The 15,458-nt window shown below is 38.3% G+C and overlaps 1 protein-coding gene and 1 non-coding gene across 3 annotated transcripts; both read right to left on the bottom strand.

Annotated features, from left to right (window-relative positions):
• Positions 1 to 170: 170 nt before the first annotated feature.
• Positions 171 to 8,551, bottom strand: TIPIN (TIMELESS interacting protein). 2 transcript variants are annotated; one of them, XM_062583658.1, is made up of 8 exons: positions 8,317 to 8,551; positions 7,763 to 7,917; positions 6,336 to 6,429; positions 5,292 to 5,367; positions 4,162 to 4,284; positions 3,633 to 3,696; positions 1,783 to 1,983; positions 171 to 803 (listed from the first exon to the last, which is right to left on the bottom strand). In XM_062583658.1, exons 2-8 carry the CDS (start codon positions 7,890 to 7,892, stop codon positions 640 to 642), a joined length of 852 nt encoding a protein of 283 aa, XP_062439642.1. In that variant the 5' UTR covers positions 7,893 to 7,917; positions 8,317 to 8,551; the 3' UTR covers positions 171 to 639. The 2 variants fall into 2 exon arrangements, with proteins under 2 accessions (XP_062439642.1, XP_062439643.1); XM_062583659.1 differs by having other exon boundaries at positions 171 to 800.
• On the bottom strand, positions 2,828 to 2,964 carry LOC134144949 (small Cajal body-specific RNA 14). The gene has a single exon (XR_009959530.1). It is a non-coding gene; the product is annotated as a small Cajal body-specific RNA 14 (non-coding RNA).
• Positions 8,552 to 15,458: the final 6,907 nt, after the last annotated feature.

Genomic DNA, 15,458 nt, shown 5'->3' with positions numbered 1-15,458 from the left:
TGTTCACTTCAAGAGAGAGCGAGCAAGACCATCTGGAGAGATAAAGATAAGTAGTTCCATCAAAGCCAAGGCATGTTCTCAGAAAGAAATGTACTCATCTGTGAAAAGGTGCAATTTACATCATGGATTTTGAATTTGTAGTAGTTATAGCTTAACAGCCTTATACAAGATTTTCAGGTTTGAGTTCTGAAATTTAATAGCTTCCATTTTATAAGAACAAGATACAGGTATTTGATAAGTGAATTACAAAATGCAGGACATCTGGTTCATACATAGTACCATCCTCTATTTTAAAACCTTGAATATAAACCTGATCTACCAACACCCCAGCTAATTCACTTTTATATCAATAATTAAAAAAAAAATCAGAAAAGGTCAGAAAAGGTAACAGTAACATTTCCTAAAGAATGTCACTACCGAAGAAGATCAACTGTCTCAAATCTATTTCTCTTCTGTTTCCCAATGGATGGAGTTGCTCGTTTTCACACAAGAAAATGAAGTTCTGTCCACCTGTGCAGACATCAACTTCCATGCAGCTTCCAGAGTCAGAGTGGAAAGAGCTGGTGACATCTGCATATAATGATAGAACTTACAATGTTGGGATCTTTGTCTTAAAGTCATTCAAAGTACATGGAAAGGCTATTGCTTTTCTCTGGCATATTCCAATTCTGTATCTCTGTCCTCAGCATCTGCAACAGCAAACTTGGTTGCAGTAACTTGAGTGTCTTCCGTAAGGTCAGCCAGATTCTGAGCAGCTGCAGTATTAAACACCTCCTCTTCTGGGTAACTAGCAGAAAGCTCTACTTTTAAAAGAAGAGAAAAAAAAAGTCTTTGAGAAAAATATTACTGCTTTCTGTTTATCAGCTGCAGTTTCCTTCCACAGAATTACAGCCTTCAAGAGCCAACTTCAGAAATGACAAGAAAGTTAAGTTTCATTTTAGCAGCAAGAAAGCTTTCACAAGGTAGCAGGACAACTAGAGAGAACAGTAGTTCTGACTTAGCTTTGGAGGAGTCTAACTACAGAGACAGTTTAAATTCAAGAGATACACATTTTTCTACTTACTAAAAGAATAAGCACAGTTTCCTTTAAACTGGCCAAGAAGCTCAACTGTGTAAACTGTAAATATCCTATTCTTAGGAAGTGTAGATGTTTTCAAACTATACAGCAGTAGTTTCAGGGACAACAATACGATAAGTTTATCCCTGCTATTTCAGACAAAGTAAAATGTTTCATTTCTGTCATAGGACAGGTTAAGAACAGTTAAAATGGGAGGTGTGAAAATTCTAACAGTGGAGGCAAGAGAAATACATACTATCACTACACTTGTAGCAGTAATTTGCCTAGCTTCTTTTCTACAACTCAGTATCCTAAGAGAGTCTGAGCCTGCATCTTTTACTGGCAAGAATACATACATCTGTCTTTAAAACCTTGCTGGTTTATTTCAACTAACTCTTCAGTTACTGCAGCAGTTTTTGGAAAAATGAAAGACGGTCTTTTCACACTAAAATGGTAAAAATTTCTATCTTCATCAGGAAAAGATGACTGACCAAAACAGGGAGTAACTGACAACTCCAACTACAGCATACTGGCAGATTAGCAAAGCAGAATTTAAATTCGAATGTGATAGTGCCTTACTTTAGAAAGTTCTCTCATGCAACACCTGTTCAGAAACAAACATTTTTATACAGATTGGTAAGCTTTTCTCTTTAATAAGAAGGAAAGCCTTCAAAGTTTTCAGACTACCAATGTTATATAAACATTTAAATTACAAAGTTGTTTACCACTTTGTTGTGACTGGCTGTTACACTGCATCTTTGCTTGTCTGCGTTCCAAGGCTAGTTGCCTGTTCCTTTTGATTCGCTGTTGTTGCTCCTCCGTGAGAGTTGTACCAGAGGGAGAATCCAGTTCTTCTCTTAGATTCCCAGAGCAGGGATGCATGTCTTCAGTGCCTATATCTAGTCCATTGCTTTCCCCTCCACCATCTGATTGAAAATGAATTGCAAAGGGTGGGGGTGAAGAAGGGCAGAAATCAACACTTTGAACCCAGTGAGATATATTGCTAAGTACGTGGCAAGATGACATTTTAAAGGCACTTCTGACTATATGCTATATTTTAAAGTTGTATTAATACAACATTCTGTGATTTAGTTTTCAGTTACCTGGCAGTTTTCCATCTGGGTGCATATAGCAGATATTCACTGTGATATAAAGCAAGTGCTTATCAAAGAACCCAAATACAGAACAGTAAGTAGCATCTGAATATACAGAAGTCTTTGTATGTTAAATTAGCAATCCTAAACTATGCCTGAAGGTCAAAACCCAGTAAATTCAGATATACCATCCTTACTGAAAGGCCAGATACTTTTCTTCCTACCCATACTAATACCACAGTGTCCTTTGGAAAGTGGAGGGACTAGTTCTGGGAATCAACAGACAGGTTCAAACATAGACATGACATGGTCAATTTTGAATTCAGTCTGCTACTATTATGGAATATTTACTCAGTTGTCAAAATTAACACATGCAAAATGGAGATAGTCCAATTCCATTAGACAAATTTCACCCACCAACAGGGAAGCAAAACACTGTTTCCAAGATTGCCTAAGGCCAAGTATGCTATTGCTGCACTTTAAACCTGTAAACAAAGAAGGTAGCTAAAACAAAGGGTTTTTTTAAAAAACGTACTACAGCTTGTATTTCTAGGTTTAATCTTTATTTCAAAACTGTTAGATGTCTACTCAAATTCTTTGACTGAAAACTAACCAGCTGAAGCAGTACACTAGCTACCATAGCTCAAGAACATTATCAGCACTGTATTTAAATACAAATGTATGGAACCATCGCACAGAAAAATCTGATAACTCTACAGATCCTGTCGGCAGGAACCATTTATTTCACTATTTGTGACTGCTTAAGGTTGCATTAAACATCTAGCAAATGCAGCCAATAGCAAAGACAGCCACATTTCACTAACTTCCTAAAGCCTTCCCCCATTGGCAGGGCAAGATTTTACCACTGAGAACTCTTTCACTGCAATGTATTTTCCAAGCACTGATTTATTATCTATCAAGTGGCTGGATTTTGAAATTGCAAGAAATAGCAGCAGCTACACACCAAGAGTGACACATACACATAGCGGTGCCTACAAGCATTACAAGTACTTTTCCTATAAAGGACAGGACTACATCCTGACTGCATTGTAAGAGTTGGCAGTATAAGCAATGTAATGATCTTCAATATCTTCATTAGTAAGATCCAAGAGCTCTGCAGACTGCCTACTTATAGAAGGGTAAAACAAAAACAAAGAATACATCCACTTGGGAATTGCAGTTTTGTTTTTTTTTTGGAAGACCATTGCTAACGATGCTGATTTTTATATCCATCTTCCGTTTCCTTTCTATATGCCACTCAGTTATAAATATATATGGAGCATTTTAGTTTGAGTATCAGTTCAGTTTTGTAATTGTAAGATTTCCACAAAAGCCTAGTTTTAGAATGGAGGACCAGTCTTAATTTCTTCTACAACAGAAGAATGAATCCTGACCATTAACTTCTAGTCAGTGGGAGAGGAAGGAGAAAGAGAGACATTTTAAGTATTCAGCCGCTGAAAAAAACAGCATAAAGAGCATACCTTCATTATTTTTGAAGTCTTCATGCAAAATAGGAAGATCAAGTCTAATTCGCTTTAGACAGGTCTTAAAATGAAAAGAAATACTTCAATATTTCTGTGACAAAATCCCTTGCGTTATGTTGATAGTTTTTAATTCTACTACTGATTTCTTTATCCTTTATTTCTCTGAAATAACATTCCCTTTCCCTGCATGTCTGTCTTTTCCACAGCTTTTAAAGCTGTGGGTTGTTTTCCTAATACTTGGTCTATCACCTAGCCAGAGGAAGCTGTACTCTTAAGTAAATTGCTTTGGTAAAAGTGTCTTTTGTAAGTCAGAGCAGATTTTCTTGAGGTATGGTTTCAAATAAATATTACACCTAAATGTGATCATAAATACTTCCAAATACTAGACAGCTTCTTTAAATGAAAGAAATTTAAATCAAATTATAATCTTAAATAGTAAGCATAATTTCAGTTGTTGCATAACTACTCTCATAAGCCCACCTCTTACAGTATTGCCTGAAGAGAAATGGACATGAGCAGCATGTACCTGAACTTCCTTTTTGTTTCCCAAAGACTCTACTCTGTCAATAAAATCATCAAATTGCAATTTTGGAAATAATCTATGGGCCCAATGTTCCATATGTCGTATAAGTGTCTTCAGGTCTTCTGCCTAGAAGGGAAAACAAGACATCCAGCTGTTAAAAGTTGATTAAGTCAGTAGACTGCAGAGGGAAACATGCCATTAATGTTTCTGAAAATACTCAGTTTGTCATTTGAAAGTTTCATGAAAGTCTATATAGTATAGATGTTTCAGTAATCTATCCTCCCACAAACAAGTTTGAGTGTGCAGCTTCAAGTTATGAGAAGAACAGTGATCAAACGTCAGGAAAAGCATTTACATTCATTGTAAAACATCTGATAGGCTTCTGAGAATTTGCCCCTTAAACCACATACACCCAAACCAAGACTGGAAAATCCGTGGTGGCACATTTAACACACATTTTGATGTTCAGAATGTACAGAAAAAATATACATGTAAATAACTTTGTGTCATGAATACTTCCGCTCAGATCAGCGTTTTTTCTGTTTCTTTATGACTCCATTTGTACAGAGAATTTACACCAAAACTTCTCTTGTAAACTAAAGACACACAGGTTTCTTTTCAAATGTTCAATAGTCTATTTAATGATATTTATTTAAAAAAATAAATTATTTTTTAATGTATCAAAGACAATGAGACAGTTTCTAGAGAAACCTCTGCTTTCTCTTTGCTTCACATTTTAGTATTAGAAGCTTTGGGATACAGGTGTCACAACAGCCAGAACAGAAAATATGATCATGAAATGATAATGTAAGGCACTTCTTAAGACTTAGTAAGCAGTCTTATAAGCCTCTTCCAATTTCAAAAGCATTTTTCTAGAATATCACATCTGTGACTTGTCCATAGTTCTGAAACACAAGAAAGTACTTTGAGATTGAAATACTGATTCTGTGAAACAATCACGTATTTTTTACTCAGAACTACAAAACTCAGCAGGGTACATTCCACTGATGTTAGAAGACTGCACATGGTTGTCTAACCAGAACTTAATATCAATCCTCCTCATACAAGAGGGACAGCAATCTCAATCTAAGCTAATCCTCCAGGAAACAAAATAATAATTCAGTATTTCTTACCTCATGCCCCTTACCCTTGAATTTTGTGTTGTCAAATATGTGTCTTAAGGCAGGAAGTCCTCTTTCAGAAACTAATCTGTTAGTATGAAAAAGTCCAAGTTACTCAAAACCTATATCTACTTCCTTGAATCAAAATCATTCCTCCAGTCTAAAGATTTCTGTAAAGTTCTGCTTGAAAGACGTATGGGTTAGGAAGTCAAAAAACAAAAACACAAAAACCCCATACAATAAGATAAAGACTGCAATAAAGAGTGAGACTTTTTGGAAAGTCACCATACAAACAGTCCCTGTCCAAGCAACTTTTCGATAACACAGAATCAAATGGACAGGTAGTTCATATATCTATACTGGCCATGTGAAAACAATAGGTACATGCCCAAGACATCCACCTGTGATATTAGCAAATAATTTCATCGGAATATTATAACACAAAAGAAAACAGAAGCTCAGATTCTATTTTTTTTATATAGAACTTAGCCTGGTTTTAGTGGAAAGAGCAAGGGAAATACTAAAATCCTTAACTTTTACAAACAGGGTTTATCCAGTTTGTACAGAAGTCACATATAAATGTACTTTATAAAAAGTACTTTAGACTATTACACTGAGGTTTTTTTTTTTTTTCGAAATACACTTCCATTAAATAGAAGAAATCCACAGTAATATGTTGAGCCAAAATAAAGATGATACAGTTGGAAGAGTCCTACGTATAAAAAAACCCCACATCTACAAACAAGTTATTATTCAGCTACCAAGTCCCAAGAAACCTTAAGAAAGTTTTACTAATGATAGCATTACATAAGTAAGCGAGGAATAAAAAGGTTGAAACGCAGTATGCTACAACAGGAACTTCCATCTCCAAAAAACTTGGTCTTTGGCTTGAATACGACCACATAGAGAACATCTGAGTGGATAAGCACCTTAATCATTCCAACAGCCATATACCAAATACATAAAATACAGACAAAAGTACTCTCTCTCTCTCACACACACACACACTCACACGAAAACCCATAACCAAACAACAACAAAAAAACCCCACCACACCTTTGGGCATCTAGTTTAGGTATTGGTCTTCTAACAGATTTCCGTATAGTCACGGAAGAATCCTTTGTTTGTGACTGCTGGTTACCATCTGGTTCTAATAAAAGAAATAACATATTAGAGGTATATAATGCAAATATAATACATCAACTAGCATTACACAACATAAACTTTTAAATTTCTACCCTAAATCAAAGGCAGTGGTCACAAGCATTCAATTGTGATTACTTCCAACAAGTGCTTGTATATTTCATCTTTTTCCCATGAGATAGTTTGGAAATAAATGCGTCTCTAAAATACACTAATAATCAACTTTTCTAACAAAGAAGGTCACTTCCTTTTCAAAGAACCTAGCTTTATCACTTGCATATTTCTAATTAGAAGCATATTGAGAGTAGCTGCTGCCAGTTTTAAGAGTTATCATTCGAGGTTTTTAACAGGTTGTTTCCCAAAATTTCCAGGATAAATCTTAAGAGGTCTGAAACTTCACTATCACCTTCAAAAGTAGAGAAAGGGATGATATATGAACACAATCAGTCTTTTGCATGCCTTCTAAGAACCAAGTTTTGTGTGTTTTGATGAAGGCTGTATGTATATTTTTGACTTTAACAGATAAGCTACAACTGCCTATCTCAGCTAAGAACTAGTTCTTAGCTGACAAACTGATTTCCTCTTTTACATTTGTTCCTTTGAACATCAGGAAGTTGGAACTCTCCTTTTCATATATCAAGGAATGAAATCTATTCCAATCCATACTTTCTAGCAAACATAGCAAGGATGAAGAAAAATACATACTTAACATTATGTCTACTCATATTTGCCTATAACTAATGCCTACAAGAAATCTTCATGTCTTCTATTAGCCAGTTCAGCATACTGGATGGCTGCAAGATCATTTAAAATATGAGCAGTTTTAGTTTAAATTTCACTTCTCCTGAAATACCTTGGACTTTTCCTAAATCATGTAGTCTACAGAAACAAGCAACATCTCCCTAGACTACTATATTTAGCACCCTTTTCTCCACTCAAGGTTAAGTCATAAATGGTAACTATATAATGCTATATAATGCATATATATGCCAGCCTATATAATTATCTTTACTGATTTTTTGGCAGAAGAGCTTGAATTTTTAAAAGATTCATTTGTGCTGCAGCTATTTTGATGGAAAATACAAAAACCAAACTTTTCCCAGAAGTCTGAATGTGCAGAATTGTGTATAATTTTAATTTATTAAGTGCTTTCTTATATATGAGGCTATTTTTAAATAAGGCTATATAAAGAGCTACTTTTATACAAATATATATATATATATATATACATATAAAATTTTCTATAAGAATGTCAGGATAGTGAAGCACAACACCAATAGTAAGACTGTTCTCATAGTCTATAATGGAAAACTGGTTCTTCGGAAGTTGCAAGTATTTACCTCCATTAGCTAGAGCCCAGTCAGCATCTTTTCCTGGAGAGGTAGGAGGTGGAAGAGGTGGAAAAATTTCATCTTCTGTATTCTCATAATCAGGAAGATCAAACAAATTGTTCTCTAAAGGATCTATCATTGCCACAGATTAACTTTTTTTCCTCCTGTAGGAGATATCAAAAATGTTTTAAAATAAGCAGTGAGAAGCAGCAGCTAAGCATCAGTTACCTACAAAATTCCTACAGGTCTCAGCTTGTCCCCCAAAATACTTGCCAACCAAGAAAACAAACAAACAAACAAACAAAACCAACATCCAAAAGATTAGGTAGCATATACCACGTAAAAGGATGACACAACCCAGTCTCACGATGTCAGATGAAAGGGTTTTGTCATGTCTCAACTCATCGAAGTTATTTGGGAGGGGCAGGAATGGGTCACAGGTATTAGAAAAAAAACAAGATTTCTAAATAAAGCACTTATTAAAACAGCTGTTTTCCCTTACAGTTCCTGAAAATCAAAGATTACCGGGGAGGGGGCGATAACTCCTCAGGTTTACAGCTTACCCACTCAGAAATGCAGTCTGCAGGAGGATTCCCCTTTCCCAGCCGCGTTAGCACAGGTAATTTCAGAGGCTCTGGCACACCGGCCCGCCAGGGCTTACGATGACCCAGCCTCGCCACAGACACGCGGCTCCGAACTGCTCCCTCTCCAAGGGAAAAGTTGTCTCCCGAGCGGCTTTAGCCACCGGGGAGCGCAGGCAGCTCCGCCGGCACCGGCCTCTGAGGAGGCGGCGAGCTCCCTTCCTGCGGCCGGCGGAGCGGCCCGGGAGGCGCAGACCGGCGGAGGGCGGGGAGGGCGCTCGCGGGTTGCGAGGGCCGGGCGCCGCCGGGGCGCCGCTCCCCTCAGGAGCGGCTCGGGGCGCAGCGCCGGCGGGGCAAAGAGGGGGGGGGGGGGGGAAGGGTCCTGCCCGCTCGGCTCCCCTCCAGCGGCGGGGAGGGCGGCGAGAGGGCTCCGCGCCCCCCTCCTCAGGGCGAGAGGGAGGCCGGCGCGAGGGGCCCGGGCGAGCAGCGCTGCGCACGGCGCCTCCCGCCGCGGCCGCTTCGCGCCCCGCTGCGGAGCCGCGCCGGAGCGGAGCGGCGCGGAGTGGAGGGGGGAAACACCGCGAGAGCCTCACATCTCGCGAGCTCTCGGCTGGAGCGAGCGGCCGCTCCGCGCCAATGCGCCTGCGCGGCCCCGCCGCGGCGCTTTTGGCGCCAAAACCTGAGGGGGGTCGGGGCAGGCGTGAGAGCGCCGTTTCCCTCAGCTCTCCCCGGGGCGGGGACGCACGGGTGCTTCGCCACGCTTAAAATCCCTGGTGGTGTCAGTGGCATCTGAAGGATCTAAAGTTGTTAGGCGGGCTCGGGAAAGAATGATCAATCAGCCCTGGAATGGGATTTAACCCAAGGCGAAAGGAGCTCTTTCTGCCTCTGTGAGGAAGCGCGTTCAGGACAGGTAGCGGTCCCAAGGCTTTTCTCTGCAAATGTGCAGTAGAGCCTTCTGGTAATTATTTAAACACCTTGCAGTTGTCCAGGCTTTAAGAGATACCCTAAGCCCGATGAGATTTGGCGGCTGTGTACATAAAATGCTGGGTTAGGATTTGTACTGCAGTCTGCAGAACGGACGGGAGAGGCTCCACACTGCGGCCTCTGGTGCCCTTGGTGACCCAGTTGTTGGCAGGTGATGTGCTGATCTAGTGCATCTGAAAAATTTGCATATTTTACAGGTCAGTCCATGTCAGTGCATCTGACTTAAGCTGTAGACGGTTTAAGCAAAATGAGTGAATGTCAGTTAATACATCAAGGGAAATGATTTTTTCCTTATTTCTCGATGAGTTTGTTATACATAATATTTCTGATATTTTAATTTCTTCCTCCTAATATGACAAAGAAAATCACTTGCAGATACCTCCTAGTTAAAAAATAAACTGTTACGCTAGTCAAAATGATTTTAACAATATTTAATATTTAACATTTGTACTTGCAAATATAGAGACATCTTTTATAGTCTAAAATACACATAAGAGGGTAAGCATATTAATGGTTTTGTTAGGGATCAACTTTTTAGATATGGCCAATTTCTTCAAGTTACTGACGCTTTGGAAGTATGAAAAATGCACACAAAGATACAGTAATAGTTATAAATTATATTACTGGTTTCTAACTCAAAACACTAAAGACTTGTTTCTGTCCTATAAAATGACGGAAAATCAAATGTCTAATACCACAGGAAGCACTTTACAGTGAAAATAATCACTCTTTATATTATAAGATAATCTTCATAAACAAGGGAATCATAGGCTTTGGGTGTTGCCTGAGTATCTAACCAATTCAGAACTGCTTTCCTTAATTTTTACTTTTTTTTTCTATTTGAATTTTAAGTACTTACGTCAACTGAATTTATCAGAGATTCTGAGTTCTCAAATTCCTGTAGATTCCTGCATACTTTCTGAAAATTGACTGGTAGGGAGAAAAAAATAAGGCAGCAGGGTTCTTGCAGAGAGATGCTAGCCCTTCTCGGCTGTGTTTTGCAGTAGCCAGCAGGGCAATCTCCACATACGCAGGTCAGCCAGTCTGCACGAGCAAGCAGAGGCCTGGCCTGTTGGTGACGTGTTTTGTCCTAGCCTGGACTGAGAGAGAATGGACAGGGATAAAGCACTTGAAAGGCATATTTTTTTCAATAAACAGATTTGCTATGGCAATGTTTCAGTTCACTGCTGTTTTTATGATCAGAAAGAAAAAAAAACAAAGATAAAAGTACATTACTTACAGTCTCTGCAGAGGAGTACAGTCTTACAAAACCTACTATATTTATGCAACTTTGATTAATCAATATTTTTTGAAGAGTGTTTAATTAAAGACTGGACTTGATGACCTGGGTGGTTCTTTCCAGTCCTATGTTCCTAATTAAATGAAAAACATATGCCAGGAGGCATTGATTATTGTTTTTTCTCAGGAAATGAATAACCAGCCACATGCTGATAAAATAATAAGTCAGGGGAAAAAAAGCCATAACTTGCCTGTATTCTAGAAAATACTCCTTGTTTCTAGTTTAGATGAAACAAATGTATTACTTATATGTTTCTGTATTTAATAATGTTATTTTATGAGAAAAACTGCAGAAAATTAGTACTTTGTCTCATTTCCTTTTTTACCCTACACTTGAACATAGGGCAGGAAAAAATCTCTAAAATGGAAGAGTGGCTACTTCTACATTTGGAGGGGTTTACTGCTACAGGAATGCAACTTATTTTGCAAAACCCATTTAGTATTATATTGGTAAACCTTTTTATATAATAAAACCACTCCCCATGCCATTAACCCTACACAAAACAGGCTATATTGGTGCCAGTGTAGCTGTGTCAAGGGGAGATCACAACTCAGGTTTAGCAAAGGTCACAGTTATCTGTGATTTATACCTTGTTAATCTAATCTAAATTTTATATTACACAGTCATCTTAAATATTAATATATTTTTAACTTTTTATTATATGGATATATATTGAAGTTCTTGTTCTGGTCCACAGTGGGCTTTTCAATCCCTGTTTCTTGAGGAAAACAACATATACAAGACTGTGATCTCTGCTTGTCTGTTCATCTAACTGTCAGCCCCCTTCTAATAAATCTAATAAGTTTGTGAGAAAAGGAATAATTCATCTTGAAATAAGTGTTTTATTCCTGAGTGCTGACTAATAGATGGGGGAAACTTAATAGAAGTTTTAGCTATTTTATAGGTCCTGTATTTCTATATACTGTATATCTACTTCACAGACTCAATAGCAGTGTCCTGAAAGTTATCTCCCTTTATTATACGGATTATTGAGTCTCCAAATCTTAAGAATTCTTTTCCTTCTCATACAAGAAACTAGCCAAAATTTTTATTAAAGAATATTGGACTGATGCTCTCTAGAGTTAAGCGCTTGGCATAATTTGCTTAGCATTAGTAGCTAAATTTGCCAAAGCTTTAGGCCGCAAGTGTGAGTTAAGCCTAGTTAAGTAAAAGCGGTCCCCAGAGCCAGTTCAAGCTGGAAGATAAGATAAGATAGGACCCCAGACCTTAATGTTACTATTGGTTCCGAACTATTGCGTGAAGAGGGGGAATCGAGACTGTAAGAGTATAATTGCCCAAGAATTTCTTTGTTCAGGGTCCCTCTCCAGAGGCACCCAGCTTGAGCCATTTGCCATTGTAGCATGAATAGAAAATAGTCTGTGATACTCTGTGACCGAGACTCTTCTTTGGGAAACCTAGAGTCGAGAAACTTCTTTAACATTTAGGTTTTTTTTGATTAGTCCCATGAGGGAAAAAAGTGCTAATGGAGACAGGCTTCTTTGATGCAGTTCTATTTACAGGGACATATTACATTTTTTTTTTCCCCAAGTAGTAACTGAATCAATAAATCAGAAAGTCTCCCTGCTTGCAAGTCTTTCTTAGGGATTATGCTGCCTCACTTATATTTGTTTTTCTTTTTTTTTTTCCTATGTGAGCCATATTCAGTCATATTTGTGCAAACGAAATTCTGCAAAGCTTTACATTTGCTTTCTTTTGGGTGAGGAAACATGCTTAATTTTCAGTTGCAAATATCCTGAAGTTAAATCTATTAATTCCAACCAACCTATAACATTCTTGAAACGTGTCAAATATACTGTATAATCACACAAAAGAAGATAGATCATTTAGGAAATAATAGTATGTCTGTATAGATCATTATGACCTCCATTTTTACAAACAAACAAAAAACTCCAAGGTATCTCACAACACATTGAACAGTGCCCGGAGATCATCCAACTCTTTTTTCTAAGACTTGGTTTCCCTAAGGATAGTGCCTGACAAACTAGGTGATGGTAGCAGCAATTACATTGAAATGGTTCCTGAGCTGACATCAATCCATACACATATGATTATATTTCTATATTAAGTCAATTCAAAATACCTTTGTTTTCTTGCTGTAGGTTAAAAGGACTCCAGAGCAGGTGAATGAATTCAGACTGCAGTGTTGCTTGCAATGCAGGTATAACGTACACCACAGGAGGGAGCTATCTCTTAATGTTACTTGTCATTTAATGGAGGGGGGAATGTGTGTAGGAAGGGTAGCGCTATGAAAATTAAATAATTCAATCTTTTTTTTTACTTTAGAAATGGGTGAGATGTTAGGAATAATAGCGCATTCTGCATAATATATAGGGTAGTTTTTTCAAGATAAATTTCATTTTCTATAAGAGCATTAATGTCTACTTTGACTAAAAATATAATTATTTTTATTTGATGTTTGCAAATCACAGAAAATTGAAACATAGAATTCAGAGCAGTTCTTCATCCGGAGTACTTAATAAGATCTGTTATGGAATTTATTCTGCAGTTTTACTATCAGCTGAAGTGAATTATGTGATCCACATTTCTTTCTTGCTGTATTTCAAAAAATCTGCATACTGAAACCTCTGTTTTCTGTAGACATGTTCTGTCATTCCTGTTTATGTAGGCTTTCAGTATATAGTCTATTCTGACAGAGGAAAAACAAACAATGCTAAAAGAAAAAAAAATGATTCAAAACCTATGGCGAAAATTCTTCTTTGTTCAATTGAAACCTTTAAAAGAAAATAAAATCTTTCCTGCAATAATCTGCTCAGAGAAAGAGGCCATACTTACAATGTATTAGGGTAACTAGAGTTGAATAACTCGTGTGAACAACAGCAATATAGTGCTACAGTTATACAAGGAATTTTCATAATTGTGCATTCAATATCTGTTTGATATTTGCATGTTTTCTGCAAAGTAGTTCAGTGTCAGATAAAGGAGTCCATGTTTTTCTCCACCCACAGCTGGGTACAGAGAAAAACAACCTCACCTGCAACTCAATGTCTTCTGCAGTCAAAAAAAAAAAAAAAAAAAGACAAAAAAAAAAAGTTTTTTTGCATAGGGAGACTTGATACTTATACTTTACAAGTTACTGTAATAACCCCAGGCATCCTTGCATGTGTTCCTATCAGAAACATTGTTCCAGCATTAAAGTTCTTACAGCTGAGCGTTAACTGTGTTGTAGAATAGATTCAGATAAAAACTATTTTTTTTTTAATTGTACTCATGCTGGATTAGTATCACAGGACAGTTACAAAATACAGTCTCTAGTGCTCATTGACATGGAAGAGCAAAAGATGTATGAGGTATAAAGTCTCTTAAACTCATCCTTAACTTATTCTTCATCTGGAACCTTTGGGATGGGGAAAGAGTTGTTGTCTGGTTGTTTCTCCTAATTTAGGTGTCCTGACCTCTAGGACATATAGGAGGGGATGTATTTGGTAATAAAAAATTAGCTTACTTCCCACCTGGAATCCAAGAACTAAGTCATTCCGTGTGGAAACTCTCAGGAAAATTAAACCAAGTCAACATTAAAGTAAGGCAGCGTTAACTCCCTTAAATACCCATATTAAGGCTCTTTTTCAGCAGAAGGGTGGCTTTAGTTCTCTGCAATTTTACCTGTACAGTTTTGTTTGCGTGTTTTTTCTTGGAATAACTCAAATATAACATGTACTGTTCTTTACATGGAGGGGGGTCACTGCCCTGCTTTTTATGAGTTCAAGATTCTATGTTTAACCTTAAAATTATCAAAGGAAGCAGTGGGTTCATAAAATAGAATCCCAGTATACAGCATTGAGGGGTTTTTATTTTTTTTTATAGAATTGTACTTTCTTAACCCTACGTTTTTATTTTTCTATACAAATACATGATAGGGAGCTACTTAAAAATAGCATGTTCTTGGTTGTATCTTTAGTTTCACTAAAACAATGTAATTACAAAGCACCAGAGAATCTCAGATCAAATAGTGAGAGAAGTTAAAACTTCATAGGAATATGCTTAAAGCCATCATCAACGAATATGTAAAATACATTTGAGCTTAAGATGTTGTAATTGCCTAACATGGTTGATGCTCCCTTCAAGCAGGGATTGATCAGCTCATCATTCAAATGATACCTGAATCTGTTAATTCTTAGTAGTGAAAGCAGTGTTGTAACAAAGTTTTTGCATTTCATTTTCAGACTCATTTTACTATTTATAATCAAGTATATTCCAGCTATAATCCTCAGTTTTCATTTTTACTTCAGCCGTTTACCATGGGAAAAATTATTACCCCCACCGAGGTTTACGTTTTAATTATAAATGCGGCCGTTTCCAAATACGGGTGCACGCGAGGGAGCTAAACGAACTGCTCCACAAAACACTGCTTTGGCCATGTGGCTTTGCCTACAGAGCAAATGATGTCGCCGGTGGGGAACAGCTGACTTTAATTAATCGCTGTGAGCATTCCCGAAAGAAGACTTCCATAAAAAGTCCGGGAATGTAATAACCGGGGAACACGCGGGCGCCGAGCGCGCCCAGGTGCAGAGCCCATTGCCGCAAGCGTCCGAAGTAAAAATAAAATGTGAATTTAGAGGAGTCAGTCAGGGAAAAGCAAGCCTGTCCGAGGTGAGGCGAACGAGCGGGAGCAGAGCGGGAGCAGAGCGGGAGGGCGCCGAGCGGCGCCCCGGGCCCTCGGCGGGGCAGGCGCCGCCGCCCGGCTCCCCCCGGGACCGGCAGCCGCGCGCAGCGCTGCCCCTCGCCGGTGCGCAGGCGCGGCGGCAGGCGCCTGCGCGCTGGGCGGGCCTCGGCGGCGGGCGCATGCGCAGCAGCAAGGACG

This window comes from Rhea pennata, chromosome 10, assembly GCF_028389875.1.
Source record: "Rhea pennata isolate bPtePen1 chromosome 10, bPtePen1.pri, whole genome shotgun sequence".
NCBI lineage: Eukaryota > Metazoa > Chordata > Aves > Rheiformes > Rheidae > Rhea > Rhea pennata.
This window is presented reverse-complemented; position numbering and strand designations above follow the sequence as displayed.